Genomic DNA, 23,286 nt, shown 5'->3' with positions numbered 1-23,286 from the left:
CAACACATTACTGATAAATGCCAACAAGATACAAAACCTGCTCCCCCACTTCTAACTACTGTGGGTTAAAGGATGATGACACAGATTTTTTCAGTAAATTAGTAACTAAAATGCTTAATTTACATAAGATTTACATATATGTCCTCTTCCACAGCAAAATTAATCACAATTCACTATAATCTTAGGCGCCTTTCTGTGTGGAGTCTGCATGTTCTCCCCGTGTATGCGTGGGTGCTCTCCGGCTTCCTCCCACCGTCCAAAAACATGCATGTTCGGTTCATTGGTGACTCTAAATTGTCTTTAGGAGTGAGTGAATGAATAAAACAAGCGTAAAGTTTTCAAGAACAGACCGACGGATTAAACAGATATTGAAAATGGATGAAAGGATGGAATAATCTTAGTCCCAAATATCAGGTTAAATACAACATCAGTTCTAAAACTGTACATAAATGCATTCACAAATAAATGAAGAGTTATTTATTTGCATGTATTATCAAATGCAATTTCAGAGTCCAAATCAATTCCCAGTCCATTCAGTCACTGCAGGGCAAACGATCATGCCTAATGTTGTATAACTCTGTTTTTCTATCTCTTGCAGGCCACTTTATTCAGATGCCATTCCACAGAGCATTTGTTTTGCTGTTCACAGGGAACATTACTGCCTTGCGGTGGTTTTAACAGACTCGCTGCTCATTCCACAGATTCTGTTTTCTTTTCCTTTGCAGGTGTTGGCCTTCTGAAATTCCCACTCGTCTTGAGCGATGGATGGTGACCTACTCCAACTCCGCCTTCCCGCGAGCCGCAGCCAGTGCTCAACACGTTCGCAGCACGTTGGCCCCGCCTCCTTTGGCCGGTGTAGTTGTAGCGGTAGTAGCAGCGGTAGCAGGGCCCTCCCTCTGTCTCTGCACATAAATATTCGCAGCCTGCTGTTCCAGGCATGGATGTCGGTTGCAGAGAGACATGGCAGTGCGACATTATACTCTCGACTTTAACCTCTCTATTGCAGGTAGGAAGGGTGCTATGAGTAACTGAATATAGGCTGTATATTCAGTTTATAGTCATTGCATCGGAGCTGTATGCTAGCTGTTTAGCTAGCTAATGTTAATCTGCTAGTCTTGTCCTTCAGAGCAGCAGCGTTAGATTGATGTATTCCGGAAGTGGTTCACACATGTGCGTCAACCTAAGGTTAAAAGTGAGCGTTTACCCTAAATTACTGTTTTATTGCACTTGGCATGTTTGTGTGGTGGACCTTAACGTTTCATATGATTTTATCGCCTGTTCTGTCCCAATGCGCTTGAAAGCGGCTCCGTATCTGTCCGGCGAACAATGTGAATAAAGCATGTTGAATTCAGCGCTGTCGCACAGGAAGTGACGCATTTTTAGGTAATTTTTGTAGTTTTTTTTGTAAACGTTTAACGAACAGTGGCGATGAGACATCCGCGAGTGTGACTGAGCTCTGAAACAGTGATCAGACCAACTTAAATGTTCCTGTTAGAAAATCCTCCCAAGCCAGACAGATTTTACTGTATGATAACTAAAAAAGGCTAATTTTTATTGCAAAAATGGGATCAAACATTCCCTTTAAGTAGGACTACATCATGAATTCTTCATGTATGATAATGAATCTTATTTGATAGAATAATCAGTGTTTTATACATTGAATCCTAATCAAAGGATGAAGCTGTAAGAAAAGGGAAAGTCTCGTTAACGTTTAGGATATGTAGAGCAAAACAGAATGGAAATGCTTATTTATGGGAAAAAAAAGCAGCTTTAACTTATCAAATTAAAGAAGAAAGTGGTGTTAAGAAATGAAGGCAGCTGCAAAGTATTGAAAAGTATAGCTGAACAGCTCCAGTACTGAAATGCTGCTTAAATTTGAAACCATATGTAATAATCTGGTGATAATCGGGTAGGACAGAATATGATGGTATACTATAAGCTTGGCCACTGTTGGGATAAGGACTTATTTGATCAGACTTGGGTACAATTAATCAATCAATTACTAAAAACATAACTTTAAAATGTTCCCTGTAAAGCACCAGTTTTAATTAGTTTTCTTGCCGCTAATTGAAGTGAAGGATCCTCGGATGCTTTTCACCACTGATGCAGAGTATATTGTAGTGTTGTTGCTACAGTTTTATTAATTTATCTCTCTTTTCAGTTGACTCTGCCTCGATAGTTCCTGGTCTGCTGTCCATATTCCATGAGCAGGAACTGACGGAGACCATTCATGACACAAATGGGCATGGATACCTTGCTACATTTGTTGGCAAGAATGGACGGTAGGAGCAAGCTTTTTCTTTTCTTGCCTTTTAAAATAAGAGGGTGTATCTGACATAAATTTAAACCATCTCATTTTAATGCTCAAAGCATTTTAGCACTTACAGTAACAAAGTCCTCACTCTGTATCTGTTAAAGCTGCATCTGTTTTATTTAATCTATAGAAATGCACAGTCCTCTGCAGAGTCTTATGGATGGTAGTCCTTTGGGTTGGGACATATTTTTCATAGGAGCAGACACACAGCAGGGCAGAAGGTGCAGATGTTTTCCTGTCCATTACACATATATCTCTGCTTTTCTCTATGTTCTTCTATATTTTATGCACCTCAGCTGTATGAACAGCCGCGAACCGGCCGAGTGTGTCTTGGAATTTGCCGTTTTTTCTTGTCACTTCCATTTTCACAGCAAACTATTGCCCGCATGAGTGTCTTTTATTTCTTCAAAGATCTGTCCGTGTCGCCAATGCAGAGTTTAACAAACTGCATTATTTTTCTCAAACTAATAAACTGGGAATGAAGTCATTAGTAATTCATGCACAGTCGCACAGTTTCCTTTTCTAAAAATGTCTGACAGAACTGAGAAGTCACCAGAAAACGTTTGGAAGTAAATAAGTTGCATATGATGAAGTAATTCTATCAGTGATGGCAAATAAAGATAAGTTGGCCGTAGACTGGCCGCCTTGTTTGATCACGCCTCATTGTAGCGTGTGCTTGTAGTCCTCATGTTAGTCATTCTCTGGGTACTAAAACAGAAGTTTGCCTTTATTCTACACATCAGCATTTATAGAAAAAAACACTGGTGACATGGACACAACGTTAATCTGCTAATTCATGTGAGCCATTAGTTTACACACAGCTGCATCTGACATGAACGTCTTCCAGTCACAATGTTTAATCCTCACTTTGAAATATTATTCAAACTTATACTCATCTGACTCCAAAAAGAACATCTGTTTATAACTACACTATTTCTGCTCTTATTCACATCAGGAAATGCTTCTGCTTGTGCTTAAACTCTGAATTATTTGCTGGACAAAGCCTGGCAGACGGAGCAATGCTTTTTTAAAGACTTTTTTGGCACTTTTTTGACATGCAGCAAAGCCCCCGGGCCAGGATTTGACCCCTGAGTGGTTGCCTTGAGGACCCTTGGTCTCTGTGTATGAGGAACCTGTTCAGCCAGCCAACGAACCGGCACCTCGTGTCGTGCTTTTTTTGACTTGTTAAAACTGAATTTATGACATTTTAACCATCATTTTGACTGCTCTGAATGATTTTCTCATCGTTTCTTTCTGGCCATCCAGAACGTTGTTTCCGCTTTAACGCAGTTCGTCTTAGACACAAACCCCAATAAATCTCCAGCTTGTATTGAAGCTGTCTCCCTGCATGATGGCAGTGCCCTCAGTGGACATTTCACTGTGTTTTCTTGAGAAAACCACACCAGGCTGCCTCAAAATAAGCCTGTTCAGTGACCCACGAAGGCGTGATGTTCTGTTGTTCATGTGGATGAAGTCGTATTGCTGAAGCTCTTCGGTCCCGTGTCTTACTGCTTCCTAAATTACTTTTAACTAATATAAGCTGCTGTGTCACATTAAATGATCTGATAAAAGATGCAATAGAACATTCAGTGTCTGATATCAGAACATAGGGTTAATGTTATTCTACTTTTACAGGACATCACTCAGTATACATGCACAGCTGCATCAGGCCCAAGACAGGAGTCAGTTTATTGATGCAACTCTGCTGTATTGGTAGCTCCACCTGTGGCTTCTTTGTATCAGACCAACCACTCAGCTGTTGGCACATTGGTTGGCTTTAGTTTTCTTTTTTTTATCCTCTGTTTTCTCCGACTCGAAGCTTGAGACTGTAAATCAGGAACATGTGCGGCGCACACAGATCAGTTTGAGTCCATGCAGGAGAAATTCACTCCCAACCACGTTATCTGGGTTCAGTTTATCTGACTTCAGCAGGTTTAAAATGTTTTAAATGTTGACTCTCTGTGTCATTTCATCTCAGGCTTGTCATTCTGCGTGTGCACTCCCATGGGCTGGTCACCATTGATCTGCAGTGTTATGAAGAGGATAACATTGTACAACTAGACAATGTAAGTGATTAAAAACACAAAAGATGCACCATACTTCTTTATTTTTTTTTACCCCTGAATTTACAAATATGTTCTTTCTCCACAGCTTTTAAATGCACTGGAAAAGAAGTTAAAAGTTCTCTTAAATGGCAATATTGCAAGGATTAAGAAGTAAGGATCAGGACAGTTCATGGCTCACTCATATATAAACACTGTATCGCATCAAGCTGCAGTTACAATGATCAACTGTATCTATTGTGTCTATTTCCCTTCAAGGCTCCCAGTCCTCATGCGAGGAGCACAAGTTGACCGATACTGGCCCACCGCTGACGGCAGGTTGATGGAGTATGATATTGACCAGGTGGTGTATGAAGAAGACTCTGCCTACCAAAATATAAAGATATTGCACTCACAGCAGTATGGAAATATCCTGGTGCTTGATGGAGATGTCAGTAAGTGTTTAAACACCACAGAACACACAAGAGTTTGGCTACATCTGCAGGGATAGAAGTGTAGTGTAATACATTAAATGAATGGGTGGTGGTTGTGTAAATGATGCATTTATCTTGCAGACCTGGCAGAGAGTGATTTAGCTTACACCCAGGCAATCACAGGCAATGGAAAGGAGAATTACGCTGGAAAAGAGGTGCTGATATTAGGAGGAGGGGATGGAGGCATCCTTGCTGAGTTGGTCAAACAAAAGCCAAAGATGATCACCATGGTGGAGATATCCTTTCTAGATTCTGTTCTGCTGGTTTCCCGTCGGCTTCTCTCACAGAATGTAACATTAGCATCTGGGCCTGACTGTTTTTTGCCTTAACAAAGCCTCTACATTGACCAGAAGGTGATAGACGGGTGCAAGATGCACATGAGAAAAACTTGCGGCAATATCCTTGACAACCTGAGGGGAGACTGTTACCAAGTGAGTTCTGGATGAATCCACACATCTCGCTGTTTATTTGGTTCTGTTAAGTCTCTGTTGGCACCTCTTTAGGTGCTCTTGAACATATTTACAAGCTAAATCTTGTCCATCATGTAAAATCTTCTTTTCTCGTGGGTTACAGATACTAATAGAGGACTGTGTCCCCCTGCTGAAGAAGTATGTGCAGGAAGGAAGGACCTTCGATTATGTAATTAATGACCTAACTGCAATCCCAATATCCACTGCACCAGAAGAAGGTTTCCGCTCTATATCAATCTGCTGTGTCTGTTGCTGTGTTGTGTGCTGGCATTCTGGAGAAGCAATTGTTTAATTTCTGGCGTTTCTGCAGACTCGACATGGGAATTCCTGCGTCTCATCTTAGATTTGTCAATACGTGTCCTGCATCCCAAAGGGAGGTATTTCACACAGGTGAGTTGTCTCATTTAGTAATTATAGAGAACAACTTGCAATATTGGTGGTAAATTCAGTTGAATTGAATAATACTTTATCAGTCCAAGAAAATCAAACTTTTCCCGTAGAGAGATACATACAATAGCAATAAAAATCTATTGTCAAACGTTGAAGTGTTACAAAGAGAGGCGTGATTGAAATATCATGACATCAGCATGCCTGGCAGTGCCTGAGTCGATGACATCACATGCAGCCTCGCCGTGTAGCGTGGATGAACTCTCTTGGTAAACATCATGGATGGAAAGTCACAGCTAAAAGCTAACAGTGTGCAGCATGTCTCAGTAACATATCCAGCTGTTGTTAAGCACTGAAATCCCTCCTCTTCCTTTACTTCTCCCGCCCTGTCTGCAGTCTCTGTCCACCTGTATAGTTTGACAGCTGTATGAATGGGCGTTGGAGTCCATGTCTGTTTGTTGTTCTCTTGTCCTACATCTCCTCTTCAACCCAACCTGATGTTGGGTCTTATTTGAGGAATTTCTTAGACTTTGGAAAGTTCAATCAGCTGCTTTCACATGTAAAAAAAACTTTCCCGTTGGCATGGTTACATGGTTATAGTAACTGATGCAAACATCCCAGTTTTAACAGAAAATTAACTCCAGGTCTGCTGAACTTCCTGTTCTTCCTCTTGTCGTCAGGGCAACAGCGTGAATCTGACGGAGGCACTGAGGCTGTACGAGGAACAGCTGGGAAAGCTCTCGTGTCCCGTGGACTTCCGCAAAGAGGTGGTGTGTGTGCCCTCCTACCTGGAGCAGTATCCTTTTTTCAAGGTTGGCCTGAAACGGTGAAATCTAGGTTCCATCGTAACGATCCTTTTAAAAACGTGCAGTCCTTAATGATCCTGTGTCAGATGGGTTTTCTACACTGCGTGGAAGAAGTAAAGACCTCCAGTATCCTCTACTTAAATTTCCAGCAGCTGGAATGTGAACGTGGGAACGCTCTCACTTCTCCTGTCCCCTCAAAGGTGCTCTCAGACTGAAGGTGACGTGAATGCATACATTTAATAAATCCCTTCTTATGTGGGTTAAAAGAACAGCTAAATGAAATAGTTACTGACTCTGATTTGTTTACGGACCCTGTGCAGACCTGGCATTAACAAGCATGTTTGACAGCTCGTAAGTTAATCAGTTTACCCCCCCCCCCCCCCCAGCAGGCGATCGCATCTCAAGTGACCACTTGTGATCGAATCGTCCTTCCAGACTCTAGTAGAAATAGAAATAGTGCATCATTTCTGCTTGCAGGTGCCAAATAAGTAGTGTGTTGAGCTGGTGGGAGTCTGCCTGGCTGGCTTTACCTGGGCTGGGGAACACTCTCCTGAAAGAGTGCTGTCTGAGTTATGGCTTAAAGCATCGCATCATCCAGCACACGTTAATGTCAGGTGTGAACAGGCACACTCCTCTTGCAGTTATTGTTCACAGCGCTCAGGTCTGCGCTGTAAACAACAAACACTCCAACTTATTCCAGCCATGTTGGTGTGGGAAATAAAAAAAAAAAGAGCTTTGTGTTCAGTCTGATTCCATCTTCAGGTGACAGATGATTTCGTTACCCCTCGCTGTCGGCCCACCTTGACCCTTCTCATCCCTGTTTTACTTGTGTTTTACCATTGTTTGCTACGAGTCATCTGTTGTATTTTGGTTGTGTGACTAGGTTTGACATATTAATGTGCATGTGCTCTGAAAGAACTGTTAGATGTTGAAACACTGATTTGATACACTGATGATGTGGTGTGACTCATCTTACCATAAATGTGTAATCTCCTCTTCTTCTTTTGTTTTTTTTTTTGGTGTTTTTTAATCTTGAGTTTTGAGCTTACCTTACAAGAGTCGCTTTTAAGCTTATCTTTTGTTACTGCAATCAAAGGTGATCTGATAATTTCAGGTCGTATCGAGGCATGAAAACTTGCCAAATGAAACTGAAGTCCAGTTGTGTTTTAAAAGGGAAACAATTCCTCCTCATTATTGCCACCTCTGCGCTTGTGCTGTTTTTATGTTTTGTTTAATTAGCACCTTTGAGTTCTCCTGATATATTTCTTATATTAGGTGCATGTAAAGGACGGTGAATGTAGCTTGCATATATACAGTACACAGCACATTTGATGGACCTTGTGGGACATTTATTTATTCATTGTAGATTCACCAAATGCTGTTCTGTCCCTCTTGAGATAATTTTGTGACCATCATCTATTAAAATGCTTTGGGAGGAAAATGGCTCAACTGTGACTGGCTTATTGTCATTTTTCAAGCAAAAATACCCACATGTGAAGACCTGCAGCCGGTTTGTTTTGTGAGTGAACTCGTACCTAAACTCCAAAGTAGACAATTGCCTCAGCTGTCAGTTTGCTGAGGGGCTATATATGATGTGAGGATAGTTTAAAGATCCTGAATGGAGGACCAGTAAAACTGGTTTGTCCATTCTGGGCTTCTGTAGTGAGATCTTTGAAAAGAAGGACTTTGTTCATAAACTGCACGTTTTACTCTGACGATCGGAACATTTACCTGGCGTTTGTATGAGCTACATGTAGATGTAATGTATTCATGTTTAAAGGTTTACTGGAGAAGCTGCTGCTTCCATCTAATGCCTCAAACTTCCCCTCCATGTGTTTAGAAGGAACTGGTGACCACATAAAAATGAGCCTGTGTTTTTAAATGTAATCGTCTAAGGCAGCAAAAAGAGAAAAGCTTATCTTCAGTTACGAATATTATGTTGCATTTGTGCCAGTAAATTTCCCTTAATTGTACAAATTGGAGTCTGAACGCACAGTGCTTCCTTTCTCTTGTGTTTCTGGGCGTTAATCCATTCAAACATGCTTATTCTGTTCACCTGCTTAGTTTTCCGTGTTGTTTTTGTCATGCTTATTTTGGCCACAAGTGGGTGAAATGACCCCGTGACTGAAGCCAGAGACTGTTCACAACTGAGAGGCTCCACTAAGGTTTGACTTTCTGTATCTGTCTCGTGTGGGTTTTCTGCTCTGGCTCGGGCCTTTACTGGACTAATGGAGACCATTAAAGTCATTTCAGTCTCTGATGAAATTCTGCCGTCCGTTAGTCTCATAAGGAAATTGGGGACCCATTTTAAAGAAGGTATGCATCTTTTGTTTCACCTGTATTCAGATGTATTGTTACTATTCATATATTTATTGATTCAAATAAGAGGAATTACCCCTTTTTCAGAAGCTACTTACAAGTCCTCTATAGGGGGAGCAAATCGAGTGTAACGTTGACTGTCTGGTTCACAGATCTGCTTTGGGGTTGATGCCATATTTGACTTGCAACAAGCTGCTCTTTTCACACATGGGGTTAGCTTTGTGTCAAGTTCTCACAATAATCCATGTGATGCTGAGGAGATGCACAGCTGAAGAACTTCCTATTGTGTGCCGTGTAAATGTGGGGCACACAAGAATAATTCCAGTGAGGCAATATGAAGACACCTCAAGACAATGTTTGAAAGGTGATTTTGATTTTTAATAACCATTAACTCTGTTATTAGAAATATAGATTGATGTGTAGCATGTGTTAGGCTTTCCTCTCCTGTTTGAAAGCTTTAATAACTATAATGACTGTTGGTTAACCTCACATTTTTGCACCTAAACAGCTGAACATCAGAGCTTGAAAGGTATTCTGTACAGAGAATAAAGGTTTGGGAGGTTCGTTTAGAAGTGCAGCGCAGATAAGGAGTGCAGGATGTCTTTAAAAAGTGCAGTGATGTTCATAAGGCATTTAAACAATACATTAAACACGGATACATAAATTACTCTTAATTTACAGAATATACAAATGTCTTAAATTCAGTAAACGGATTGTTTTGGTCTTCTTGGATCAGGATGCTTGTTGGTTTCTGTGCTGCCTGTTGATCTCGTTGAGGACCACATCTGCATGTGGTTCTTCATCAGCTGTGATTGCTCTGTCTTCAAATGGACTACCTGTAATGTAACACTACTGTCATTTCAAACCAATAAGTTAGAATAGAAACGTTTTACTAAGCTAATGGGGATATGGGGCCAAAAGCCTGAATGAGCAGCCATCACTTGTGTCAAAATGTCTTCTCTTACTGATGCCATTCATCTGCTCTGAGGAGCCGCTGGCGAGGAACGAAGAGGAGATGGATGAGTTGTTGCCGTGTAAGGAGTGAAGAGATGTCATTTTGGACACTGATGCATTCCTCCCTGTCTTCTGTGTTGCAGTTCGACTCCACTCTGTATCAGTCAGCAAGAGGAAGGTAAATGTCGTTAATTACAATCAATACATTCAAAAGCATCAGAAAGCAGACAGAGGAGTGTGTGAGCGGGAGGTTTTACGAATATCTACACCGAGAATGTTAAATGTAAAGCGAACACGTCCAACCTGAGTTCTCTGGAAGTCTCATTCTGCCGCAGCACAGGTAGGTCTTCCACTGCCTCCTCACATTTTCCTTCACCGCACAGTGGAAAATGAATAGAAAGAAACCTACATGGATGGCAGGAAGAAATATTAGCATCTTAACTATTCGATGCAAACATTACTTGGTTTAATACCAACTTTTCTTAAACTTGTGAGGGTTACTGGTCATATTTAAGGTATCTGAACTTTCAGCCATGTGTCAGAAATGGAGGTTTCGATACTTGGACAGTTTAAAACGTACAAAGCATTAAAAATGTCTGGATTAAAGATTCGATGAGTTTAGATTTAGTTTCGAGAGCTTATAGTTTGGTGGTTTAAGTCAACACCAACTCAAAAACTCAGCAGACTGTTCAGATTAGGTCACTCTAACCAGATCCTCCTCCTGTATCTCTGCGTAACTCCAGCTTCAGATGATGCTGCACCTCTGAAGTAAGAAACTGAAACTCGAGCTTTTTTTGCTTTGCCGTTAATATCAAAACTTCTTCGTCACACAGTTCACTTCACTAAAGGAAATCCAACTTCCAGCTGGTGTTGGCTTTAGGATTTTCTTTGTCAGAAGTTTGTCATGTAATGCATCATCATTACAGCAAAAACAAACATCGGTGATAAATCGCCCATATCAGCAACAGTTCTTAATGCAAGCTGCTTAGAACTTAAACTAACACGAAGGGGTAGAATAATGACCAAGTGAGGTGTAAACTGTCACAAATAATTCACCTTGCAGGGAGTTAAAGATGGCAAAGAGGTACATGAACGCCAGGTTAACGGGCCCCCAAGCGAAAAAGGCAAATCCCCAAGTGAGGCCCAGGAGGATGCTTATCCCTATCACACTGCGTGCATCCTGCAAAGAGGTGCGGTACTGAGAGTTGTGAGGGTTCTGCTTTTTTATCCGGTTCATCTGGACCAACACTACAATGAACATGATGAAGTTGAGGAGGAAAATGACACAGTAATAGGCGACCACAGCCACGTAGAAGGCGATGTCGTTTCTCAGCCAGCAGCTGTGGAAAAGGACAAGGATGAAAGGGAATCAAAGGGTTAGTCCATTGGAATAATGTGCATATATTTGCAAATAAAACGTCTTTCAGAGGACTCACAAGTCATCACTGGTGCCGTCTGTAAACCTTCCATAGGACACAAGACCGTAGTTGTCCTTGTCAATTGCAATGACAATTATGACCACTATCATTGGAACTCCCCAGCCCACCAGCGAGAACTTTAGCATGTAGCGGGATATGTAGCTGTTGAAGACTTTCACGATAGCGAAGTACATGTGGACGCCCTCAAGTCCCATCCAAGTGAAGGAAACCAGCAGGAAGTAGTGTAGGAACCAGGCAGTGGAAATGCAAAGGCCCACTGCCTCTGGATAGAGCGCCAGCCATGCATCCACCAGGAAGGTCAGGTTCAGAAGAAGCAGCGCCAGGCACAGATGGATCAGGATTTTGGATGGGATGTCTTTACGCAACTTCCTGCATGCATGAAATAATTTAGACAGCATTAAAGAAATATCTAAAGGAAATTACTTTATCCTACTACTGTTGCAGTGGTAACAGCCCATTTATAGGCAAAATGATCTAATAAAGTTGATCACTTCCCACTACTTTCATATATGAATAGTCAGAGTAATTCGCACTAGAATCCAAGGTGTTACAAATTTTATAAAATATGCTATCGTCATCAACTCACCCAAAGGCCAAGTAAGTGAGGAGGGTGACAGACAGGAAGATGGCAGAGATTCCACAACCGATGAATGTGATAAAGGTGAGGATGGTGGCCTGAAGACGAGTGAGCGAAGGGTCTCTGTCGACGTCCTTTAAGAAGAAGAAGAATAAGAGTAAAACAAGAAAAAAGACCAAATATCATTGGAAGAAAAAATGAAGCAAACGACGACATTCTTACCAGCAGGATAGCAAAACTGGTTAAATGGTTGCAGCCACATGTAGTTTGATTTTCTGTTTTGTTTTGAACAGCGCAGCCATCTGAACTCCAACCACCCGAACCATCTGCAGGCAGAAAACCCAGCTAAAAAATTGTTTTGAAAACTTTGCATTTACTGAAACCTGAAAGATGTAGTTAGAAAACTTACCGTTCATTGTGAAGTCCCAGAAAACACATATTGTCACAAAGTTGGCCTGCAGTTTGGGAAAAGGACAGAAGTTTCTATCAGTGTTATCATTTGTTTCTAACTGGCTCAGTACCCCTAACCCCACATTGATACTAGGGCTGAATGATTTTATCGATACCGCGATATATATCGATATTTTGTTTCCCGATAAAGTATAGATTTTTTTTTTTTTTTTTTTTTTAGCAAACTTTATTGAAAAGTCAGACGTTACAATTAGTGAAAACACAGAACATTAACATAATACAAAATAATGCCGGCGGGGGGGGTCACATTATACAAAACAGTGAATTAGTTCATAAAAATGTTATATAAAGTGCATAGCACAGCGGTTTTGATGGCTTTTCTGTTTATAGAATGCAGGATTGTTGTAATTTATTGTTTGAGCTCCTTCTCAAAAATTAAAAAAAGATGGTTTGTGATGAGAGAATTTGGATTTGTGTTTATGGTATTTAGCAAGTAAAACAAGCAGGTTGATGATGTAATATTCACAACATAAACATGAGTCTTTTGAAAATTATGTGTATCGAATCGTATAAAATCGTATCGAACAGTTGGCTGATTGCCGTGTATCGTATCGTGAGATTAGTGTATCGCTACAGCCTTAGTTGATACAGGCCTGTTATTCCTAATTAGTCTAGCAAAGGACTCTCAAAAGATAAAACCTGTGACTGTAGAAATGAGCACAACATTTTAGCCTGGCGACTGGGTTACTTGCGATGTGTTTGTGGTCTGTTTGCATTCAGCTGCAGCTGCACACAGGTCCAGGCCTAAGGAAGGTAGAAAGGAAGAAGACCTGCTGAAATTTAACTTACTGGTACTGGTTGAGTGTTTCTCATCTGAATTATAACACTGTCTTGCAGTCCTTTGATTGATAAATTGGCCACACTTGCTGCTAAGATTCCGCTGTAAAGTTTCCGTTCTCCTAATGAATTGTCCTGTGTGGTCATCCACAGACAACACAAGAAACACATGTCAGGTTGGAAAGACAAAGCTTCACTGAGGAAATTTTGTTTACAATAAGAATAATAAGGGGTATAAAATGAAAAACTGTTCCTTTGTTATCCTGTGATAGTTCTGTGTAATGAAAATGATGAAGATGGTTGAAAGTGTAAACCTGGAACAATGTGCTCTTCTGATAGAAGTTAAACTGAACTCTGGAGGCCAGCTGCTGTTCTTCAAGGGTTAGGTTCTGTGTGAGAGAGGGGGGCAGCCTGATGGAGCCCTGAGGGATGGAGGAGTCTCTTAGTACACTCCTCTTCAGCCTCGGATCCCCACGAACCTGCACACATGGCACGTGGACAGTGAGACAAAGGCTTAACAGACAGATTTTTATTTGGGCCAACTGACATCTCTCAGCTAGTCTCGTTTTTTCTTTAAAACCGTATTACATGCACAACAACAAGTATAATCCAGGGATGTACTCAAATCACACTGAAGTTGTGTTGGCTGGAGGAAGGTAAGTAGATTCGCAGCCAGAATTTTTGACCCAGTTTACCTCACACCATATTTTCATGTTGAATTGGGTCACAGTTAAAAAGGTGGTTTAAACTTTTATGTGTTATATTCAACTCCCAGCTGGTTCTTTCTGTGTGGAGTCTGCATGTTCTCCCCGTGAATGCGTGGGTTCTCTCCAGGTACTCCGGCTTCCTCCCACTTTCCAAAAACATACTGTTAGGTTAACTGGTGACTCTAAAACTGTCCCTGGGAGTGAGTGTGAGCGTGCCTGGTTGTTTGTCCCTATGTGGCCCTGTGATGGACTGGCGACTTGTCCAGGATGCACCCCACCTCTCTCCCGATGACCGCTGGGATAGGCTCCAGCCCCCCGGCGACCCGACCGACGGATTGAGCGGGTATAGAAATGGATGGATGTGTTATATTACCTAACCCAACATGCCCCCCAGCTCCTGGTGCAGGCCATGGTCATCTCCTGCCTTGACTCCTGCAATGCTCTCCTAGCTGGTCTCCAGCCTGTGAAACCTCTGCAGATGGTCCAGAACGCGGCGGTGCGTCTGGTCTTGGATCAGCCTAAAAGAACACGTCCCCCCTCTGTTCATTGAGCTCCTCTGGCTGCCCTTAGCATCAGATCCAAGTCCCTGATGTTAGCTACAAAGAGCTTAATGGAACGGCTCCCATCTACTTGAATGCTCTTGCAAAGGCTTCTGTCCCAACTGGGTCCCTCCGTTGGTCCCAGGATTGTCGTCTAGCAGCTCCTACACCACGCCTAAGACAATCCAAACTCTGTTCATGTGTCGTCCCACGATGGTGGAATGACCTACCGAGCGCTACCAGAACAGGGGCGTCCCTGTCTATCTTCAAGAAGCTCCTGAAAACCCAGCTCTTCAGAGAGCATCTCCTATCCCAGCACTTACCTTGTACTTCCCTCCCCCCTCTATCTCTGCACTTTATCTTTCTGCACTTCCTTCTATGCCTGCACCCTATCTCTACTCTGTCCCCTCTGACAGAGTCGGACTCCTGGGTTCCTTCTATGTAGTTTATTGTTAGCTTTTTATATAGCTGTTATATCTTCATCTGTAAGTCGCTTTGGATAAAAGCGTCTGATAAATACAGAAACAGAAACATATTTTGCAATTTCACATTTTTTTCATCTTAATAAAGTTTGATTTTATTTACTTGTGCATACCTTAAGTTATAAGTTATGATGAGTAAGATTCTGATGCTTAACACTGGAGTCTCACCTGTACATTATTGGGGTCTGAGATAGAAAACACCGTCTCCTGAAAGTTGGTACCATCCACTGGTTTCACAGACAAAGCCACACCCGGGGACAATAAAGTCTCTGCATTTTCTCCGATGACCAGCTTCAACCCCACTGTGTCAGTGATGCCTATGATCCTAATGGTGCAAAGATTTACAACAAATTCAGGTTTGTAGAGCTTCTTCAACAATACACAACATGCTGTAGAAAGCTGCATAAATGAATGGGGGACCTGTTGGAGGAGCTTGACAGCTTCTCAGCTGAAGCATCCATCAGATTGCTGACGATGTTGATGGAGGTGTTTCCCAGTTCCAAGCTGACGTTTGGGCCTGACAACAGACTCTCCAGCTGAGAAACCAGCTTGTCTATCTGTTCTGAGGTCAGGTTGGACGTGTCTCTGGTCAGCTCGAGCAGTGCGCTGGCCTGACCTTCAGCTGCAGTCAACAAAATTTATAAGGATTTTAGTTTGTTGTTGTTTTAGAGTTGCAATGATGTAAAGATCCCAGCTTCCCTTGTATACAGTGCTGAGGAGATAACTCACCAGATGCATTAGCTGTTGGAGCCTCTGAAGAGATCTCTGAAACAGATTCAGTTGTGGGGATTGTAGTTGTGGTGGTCGTTGCCATGGTTGTGATCACATTTGGGATCATTGTTGTGTTCTGTTGTGTTGTTGCTGTTACTGCGGTTGTGTTTGAGGTGGATGGAGCCACAAATACAGACAAGGTGGTGCTGTTTGGTTGTGCTGTCGTCACGTTTGGCTGTGCGGTCGTCACGTTTGGCTGTGCTGTCGTCACGTTTGGCTGTGCTGTCGTCACGTTTGGCTGTGCTGTCGTCACGTTGGATTGTACGGTCGTCACGTTGGATTGTACGGTTGTCACGTTTGGCTGTGCTGTCGTCACGTTTGGCTGTGCTGTCGTCACGTTTGGTTGTACGGTCGTCACGTTTGGCTGTGCTGTCGTCACGTTGGATTGTGCGGTCGTCACGTTGGATTGTGCGGTCGTCACATTTGGCTGTGCTGTCGTCACGTTTGATTGTGCGGTCGTCACATTTGGCTGTGCTGTCGTCACGTTTGGCTGTGCTGTCGTCACGTTTGATTGTGCGGTCGTCACGTTGGATTGTGCGGTCGTCACATTTGGCTGTGCTGTCGTCACATTTGGTTGTACGGTCGTGACGGTCGGCATATCAACAACACACTGCTCATTCAGATTCACCACCACATTTTTTCCTTTTTCACTGCAATGATAAGGGGAGAAACAGAGAAAGCATTCGTATAAATTTGAATCCAGTGTCTGATATCGCATAAAAAAGTAAAAAAATAAAAGTATTATCAGATTTGGAAAGCTTTAGTTGATTTAGTGCAGAGGATGTTATATAAGAAAGATCTTACAAACCATGTTGTGATGTTAAACTCTGAGCAAAAGTTCAGCGGCTTTAGGTAACTATTGACCCATTTGAGCTGAGATTGCAGAGGATTGTCGGAGACTTCTAAATTTCCACAAATTGCTGTATGAGACGAAGCACAAAGAGGAAGTTTTACACCACAGAACTGCAGCCTTTTCAGCTTGTATGAACTGACATTTCATCTTTTCAGTGGATAATTTACCCACCTGCTCGTCGGACCTTCCCATCATAACTGATGTGTTCTTCAGACTGAAACACATTCATCACAGCTGCTGCCACAGAACAGATCGGGACCTCATGAGCAAAGCCTAAAACCACTTTGCACCTTTGAAGGCTTCAACATAAAAGAAAAGATTAGAAAACAGATCAGACTACATGTTGAAATGTCTGTACATAACAATGCTGTCCCCAACAGCTTTATAGAAACAACATGATTAGACTCACTTTCTTTCTACGTCGGTACAGGCCACATTAGCATCCTGAGGAGACATTTACATTGTAGATTAAGAATACCTTTCATACAGTGAAGCAACTTTATATGAACCTTTGTAAATTAAATTAATTAATTCCATCATTTTATACTCCATAAGAGCACCATTTTGCATTCCTCGTGTTAACTGCTGAATAACTGCTTTGGTTCTATTACTGCACACAACGAGGTGTTTGAACTATCCCATCGAGCTTTAGCTTCTTCTCTTCTGTAACAAGGCTGCGTGCTGTGAAATTATTAGGTCAGTGAAGAGCAAAAGATAATATTTCAGCTACTCTAATCCCTGCAGCAGCTTCCGTCCATCCTTGTTCATTATTTTCTGTAAATCAACATGATTTTGTTTAGTCTAAGTTTTGCTAATTTGTTCGGATAGAAACAAGGGATCGTATTACCTGGTTTAATATAGACTAGTTTGCCTAAATTAATATTAGTAGTCAGTTGCTTAAGTGCATTTTTGCTTTTGCTTTTCAGTAATCTGAATAAGCCTGTTGACAGAATGTCACTGAAAGAAGAAGAAGAAGATTTCTTTGAATTACACCTTGATTCCTCTTCCTCTGACATATAGTCAAACAGAGAACTTGAAAGTTTAGGTGTTATTATTGTGCTTTTGTATCTAATTACCTTGTGTGTTTTTGAATTGATGAACGATGGACAGATATCCCTGCAAAGAAATATTACAAAAACTATAATTCATCTTTAACATAATACTCAGTTAAATTCAGTTTCAACATAATTAACAAAAGGCAAAACTTACACTAAACTGATATTGCAAGTTGGTCGTTTCAGACGTGAAATCTATTTTTTTTTTTTAAAAAAAGGGAAAATATTAATGTCTGAAGCAACAAGAATGAACCAAATCACTGATGGTCTGAGTGTCAATGGGATGTTACCAGAGAGGAGATGTAGGAGGAGTTCATCCTGGGATCGTGTAGTGAAATGGAAAAAGTATAGTATGCATCTAAAAACAAATCACAATATACTCATGAATACCTTCGTTACGTTTGAGTTTCTGATAATAATCGGATGACTTTGTCACGAACCAGATCTGTTGCAGTAAGCAGAGCAGCTGCAGTTGTTGCCTGTAACAAAGTCAAAGCACGATGATTTGTTCGACTGAAACATGTTTGTGTATTGAAACAGTTGATTTTCACTTTTTCACATTTAATTTAACTTGGCTTATGTGACACTAAGTCATAAAATGTGAAGAAAGAAAGACCCCTGATCTCCATATCTGACTTTCTTAAAGTTGTTTTTAAAGCTTTGGCTCCTTTTCTAGGGTTTGATTTCAGTTTAGCTGTCGAGGATCTTTGCTTTACTAAATCTGGTGTTGCCAAAGTCTTCTACTGCCAAGCAAGGAAGGGTGTTTGTAACTTAGGTTTTTAACTGTTCCAATTCAATCTTATCAGCTGTTCTATCTCCTTTCCTGGCAAGCAAACACATTTTTGGATGTATAAAGATGAGACACATCATTATATGGTGAAATCCCACATAAGAAAAACAGTGGCATCATTTTATTTCTGTATGTTTAAATGAAATGTTCAGGGCTCACCTGCAGCACATTGTGTAACCACATAAGCAGGCCCAGACGCGTCACTGTTGAAAGACCAATATCATAACATGTTTAAGATGATCTCTGCATTTCATTCTGATGCTTCACAAGAGGAGTTTGCATGATTCAGAGTTTAAAAAAAAAAACAACAACAAAGGAAAGATATTATATTGGCTCTTGGTGCAACACTAAACTCTTCCTCTGGAACAAGCCACACTGGCTGCTGGTTCTTTAAGGCCCCCCTCAGATGGCTGCAGTGCTTATAAGGCATGGTTACAATCTGCCATGTAAAGAAATCTAACAAAATAACCTTTTTCACAACACCATGATGATGCTGATGATGCTCAGACTCTTAACGTGGGAGGAAGCCCTGGATCAGACATCGCATCCTCGGCTCACATCTACCAGTACTTTGTTTTCTATAACCTTTACTGACATATTTTCTCCTACATCTAGAAAGTTTGATCATTCAGTTACCGTCTCCATTGGGAATATGTGGTTGATGCAGGTGGTTTATTTGGCTGGCTGGTTTTGCATAAAACATCTTTTTGCTGTAGGTGGTGCATGGACCAAATTAGAAGTGGTTCTCTTTTGATACTGATGTGGATCTGGACCTGAATCCAGGTTTTTTTTTTTCTATTCAGCAGAGGTATGCAGTCTATGCCTGCTCTTGTCACCTTACCATGATCCATCCAGTGGGCCGGAATAAAAGCAGGTGCTTTCCTCCTCTGAATGACTGAATCCACTCTCACTGTGAAGCAGACCTGTTTAGTGAACAGAGAGTTTATTGCATAACAGGAGCTTATCAGGCTGGTACCTATGTTTATTTTTTTTAAGATAATGCATTACTCACTCAGTCTATCTGCTTTTGTTCCCACCACACGAATGTCGGTAGAATTTTTACTGGCTGTGCAGAGTGTGTGGAGGATACAACATGGAGGCACGCTCTGATTCAGCTGCAGCGTCACAAGACACTTCGTTTTTCTGAAGCACAAGATCAGTTTTATCAAACAAAAGGACTGTGAGATACAGAGGCACAAAGAGTCAGCCAAAACAAGTGGCAGTCACAAAGATGTGACAACTGTTATTTCACTAACCTTATTGCAGTTTTTATGTCACATGACACCTCCATTCCCTGTTAAAACAAAGAAGTGTGAGCTACACAATACCTCTATTTACATAGGCTACTGTAAAAATGAAAATATTCATTTAATTATTAACTTACTTGAAATGGGGAAGTTGTGTCATTTATGATCAAACTGGAAAGTAAATCAAGACATTAATGTGTTAGGGTTAGTGTCTGCTGACTGACATCAGATCTCGTGTCTAACTGTGCTACTGTTTTTGTACAGTTGCTAATAAACACTCAGTGACTCAGTGATGAGGCTCTTTTGCAAGAGGATCCTAAAAAATGGATAAGGGGAACTCCGGTATTTTTAAACCTTATTTCTGGCATGAAACACGTTCATCTACTCACCGAGAACAGTTTGGTGAAAGTTGGTGTCCTTCGGAAGATATTTAGATAACTGGAGATCCATATAACGGAGTGAACGGGGCTTAGAGCCTCTAAATAAGGCATTATCTGTCTTTATTTCACCAATACTTTAAGAAGAATGAATGAATGAACGTGTGCTATAGCTCTGTTAGCTCATAGCTGCTGTGTTGTTGTTATTGGCGGCTATCGGGGGGCTTATAGAGGGCTTTCTACACACTCGTTTACTGGGATGACGTGCTGCAGCGGCGGGCGTCGATGATAAACATGTTTCATGCCAGAAATAAGGTCTAGGTTTAAAAAAAGTATTAAATATCTAAAATCCCATAAAGGGAACTTGAGGAATCTTCCTTCGCTATAAATTAATTATTATAGAACAGCACAAATGCAACTCAACACTACTATAAGAAAATCATGCAACATTTAATTAGCTAATTCCTTCATTTTATAGAAATCTCTCATTTGATACCTGCTTTGTGGGACAAGGCTGGAACTTGTGGGTAATAAACTGCCTCCTTCGCCATCAAACGTCTTTTTGCTCCTGCTCCCTGCAGGTAAAGGGGTTTGGCGAGTTCTGGGTGCTTTAGTTGTTTCTTCAGGGTTGGAAAATAGACAGTTCTCCAGCTTGTTTTGGAACACTTGGTCAAGCTGTGACAAAGAACACAAGTGGCATTGATTTGACTTCCTTACAGCAAAGATTAAATACTTTAAAAGTCACTGCTTTTCTTATGTGTCCTTACATACCCAGGCCGTAATTTCAGATTCATTCCTCTTCTGACCAGTGACACTCACAGTGACACCAAGAGAGTAATATACTGCCATAAGAAAGACAAAAATTATTAATCAAATGTACATACAGTATATGTACTTATGCCAACAGCTACTGTCGTAACCAAGGTGTGGATGATCTGCATATTCCTGTCCTCCATTCACCTGAAGTCTGCCAAGCTGTTGTGGGAGTGGGAGAGATGGGAAGAACAGCAGAAGTTGGAGTCCTGGAAGCTTGATCTGATTGGATAAATAAAACAGGTCTCAGTCGACACCTTCTTAAGGAAAGATTCATGATGCTGATCACTCGGGAAGCCACATGGGAGGTGTCAGGTGAGAGATGTATGAAGAAGCTCTTTATTACAGCAGCAACCTCAGATATCAGGAGAAATGCAGCATTACAGCATACTCAGACAGCCCACCACACCGCCTTTATACTTCCAAAACAAGGATAGAAACTAGAGAAACTACACTTAGAGACAACGGGCGCTGAGTTACAGTCTAGCCACTGATTATTTGTACCAAAGACACAGTTGCTAAAGTCGCCAGAAGCACTTTAAAGTCCAAGTAAAAGTCCTTTTTTAAAACTTATTAGTTTGTTGAACAATGTTTTACTGAACTGTGGAGTTAGACTGTCAGGGCTGTTCTGAAATCAGGTCTCCATGTGGAATGGTGTGACCCTGTAATGCTTTAAATAAACTCGCTCAACTCAACCGACCCAACCTTACCATCTCGCTGCGTATCTGACAACTAGCTGGTTAGCTGTCCGGCCCTCACAGAAATCCGTCTCCCCTCAATAGCATTTTTCTGTTTTTAGGTATGCAGTCAGTCTGCTTGTTGTTTCCATGAGAAAATCACGCTTTGTCAGACCTAAGTCATATTTTCCATTTATTTCCACAAAGAAGAAGCAGTCTTGTGAAATTTGTGAGATGACTCAACAGATGGCAATCGGACTAGACTAACAGGTTACAGTATAAATGCAAAAGAAATAGATCTGCATGTGTGTCTGTGTATTAGCATGCCAGACATTGCAGTTTACAAGTGGAGGTGCAGAGTTGTTAGTCCAGATAAGTTTGACAGAAGGTGCCGCTGCTCCTTTGTCTGCTAACAATCTTTCTTCGAGTCTTATCTCATGTCAGATTTTACCTGCCAGGATGATAAGTACCAGCTGGAACTTCAACCACAGTCCACATCGAACATAGGAACCTGGCTTCTTCACTCTGTAATACACAAAGCACCAGTATTCAGGTAAAGGAAAGGATTTGTTAAAGTCTTATTCTTCAGACAGTTGTTAGATGTGATAAAAAGAGTCAATGAGTCATGCAGAAAACACCTCCCAAGCTAATTATGAACACTTTTTCCCATCACACCCATGTTTCTAAATACTGGAACCTGGTGGTTATGTGTCTGAAACTTCTATCTTTGTTTGACTCTTCACTCTCCACTCCACTACTTCCCATGAACAGGGTGCATGTTTGCTTATGAAAGAGCCGTTCAGAGGAAGCCTTGAAGTTGTTCTGTTGTAAAGAACTTCGTTTAGAAATGATTTTGTAACCCTAAACTCGCAGCTTTGTAAATGTTTCAATGCATGAAATGATGACAAGGTGAGATGGGAAATAAGCTTACAGCACAGCTCGACATAGAAAAACAGTTAAAACACTGATTGATTCCACTAATGAAATGTAAACAAGTTACGTGTGTACATGTGTGTACATGTAGGAATGAATCAAAAACACAATATTTTTCATGTTTATAAGAAAAATAAGTAATTGTTTCCCCTTTGAAGGTTTAAAAACATTAGGACAAAGGCTATAATTAACACAAATAATCAAAAACCCTTTAGTTGTTCAAGCTTCCGTCTGCTTATTAGGTTAAAAAACACTTTTGAAAAGGCACTTTAGCTCTGAATTGTTTAGTATGATGTGAGCTTCACTGCAGGGGTCCATTGTGGCACATTAGTTACATCCTCTTTCTTTAAAAACACAAGTTTAAACTGTTTGTTTCAGTCAACAGAGCCTCTGAAATGAAAACTTACAACAAGATATTACAACAAACGGGAGAATAAAGTGTTAAAAAGTAAATTAAAAGTTGATCATTTTGAACAGTCAGTGATTTAAGCATATTTTAGTGTCTAATGTTTGATTTAGTTTGATTTATCATCTTTACTTACAGGGTATCCTGCTGTCTTTATTTTGTTTTTTTAGAGGTAAGTAAAGTGAAAGTTAATTAGTTATCATGAGACTTTTACCTGAATGAGGGGGCCAGTGTGGGCCAGCTTGAAAATCTGCCAGAACACATTCCAGGAGCACTTGTGACTTCTTTATTTCCCGGGAATTTACTGCAATAATCCAAACAATGCTAACCTGCACTATTTGCACTTACATTTTCCATACTGACTCAAAGCTGGCTTCCTCTGTTAGCTGTACACATTCACTGGGACTTTTGTGGGCAGCATCAATAGCTGTCATGTTGGACACGCCCCTAAAACGTCAGCCAAAACAAGTGGACGTCACTTGCATTCATCGTAGCTCAGGCATGTCTCGCTTGACAGCTGGTGCCAAACAATCCACCACCTGAAGAGGAACTTGTTTGAACAAAAGGTAAAAATAAAGCCTATTGT

General features: G+C 41.1%; 2 protein-coding genes and 1 long non-coding RNA gene across 3 annotated transcripts; 1 reads left to right on the top strand and 2 right to left on the bottom strand.

The window, feature by feature from the left end:
- Window positions 1-850: 850 nt before the first annotated feature.
- sms (spermine synthase) lies at window positions 851-7,957 on the top strand. Its single transcript, XM_072375178.1, has 11 exons — window positions 851-1,006; window positions 2,162-2,282; window positions 4,293-4,380; window positions 4,466-4,530; window positions 4,636-4,811; window positions 4,932-5,088; window positions 5,194-5,281; window positions 5,424-5,538; window positions 5,631-5,710; window positions 6,388-6,503; window positions 6,600-7,957. The coding sequence occupies exons 1-11, from the start codon at window positions 961-963 to the stop codon at window positions 6,628-6,630; spliced, it is 1,083 nt and encodes a 360-aa protein (XP_072231279.1). The 5' UTR covers window positions 851-960; the 3' UTR covers window positions 6,631-7,957.
- A 1,481-nt stretch (window positions 7,958-9,438) lies between these two features.
- On the bottom strand, window positions 9,439-23,119 carry LOC140279314 (uncharacterized). Its single transcript, XM_072374432.1, has 25 exons — window positions 22,915-23,119; window positions 21,813-21,886; window positions 20,832-20,906; window positions 20,643-20,713; window positions 20,368-20,546; window positions 19,632-19,665; window positions 19,504-19,541; window positions 19,260-19,390; window positions 18,407-18,450; window positions 16,812-16,846; window positions 16,574-16,701; window positions 16,358-16,469; window positions 15,508-16,199; window positions 15,199-15,400; window positions 14,947-15,103; window positions 13,365-13,529; window positions 13,063-13,185; window positions 12,212-12,257; window positions 12,025-12,128; window positions 11,812-11,936; window positions 11,223-11,594; window positions 10,843-11,126; window positions 10,090-10,191; window positions 9,798-9,941; window positions 9,439-9,668 (listed from the first exon to the last, which is right to left on the bottom strand). Exons 1-25 carry the CDS (start codon window positions 22,962-22,964, stop codon window positions 9,565-9,567), a joined length of 3,591 nt encoding a protein of 1,196 aa, XP_072230533.1. The 5' UTR covers window positions 22,965-23,119; the 3' UTR covers window positions 9,439-9,564.
- LOC140279718 (uncharacterized) lies at window positions 17,571-17,971 on the bottom strand. The gene is made up of 3 exons (XR_011909355.1): window positions 17,898-17,971; window positions 17,748-17,815; window positions 17,571-17,652 (listed from the first exon to the last, which is right to left on the bottom strand). It is a non-coding gene; the product is annotated as an uncharacterized lncRNA (long non-coding RNA).
- Window positions 23,120-23,286: the final 167 nt, after the last annotated feature.

The sequence above is a fragment of the Leuresthes tenuis genome, unplaced genomic scaffold (genome assembly GCF_036924035.1).
Source record: "Leuresthes tenuis unplaced genomic scaffold, fLeuTen1.0.hap1 SCAF_21, whole genome shotgun sequence".
Taxonomy (NCBI): Eukaryota; Metazoa; Chordata; class Actinopteri; order Atheriniformes; family Atherinopsidae; genus Leuresthes; species Leuresthes tenuis.
The sequence above is the reverse complement of the archived record's forward strand: the minus strand, read 5'-3'. Positions and strand labels throughout refer to the sequence as shown.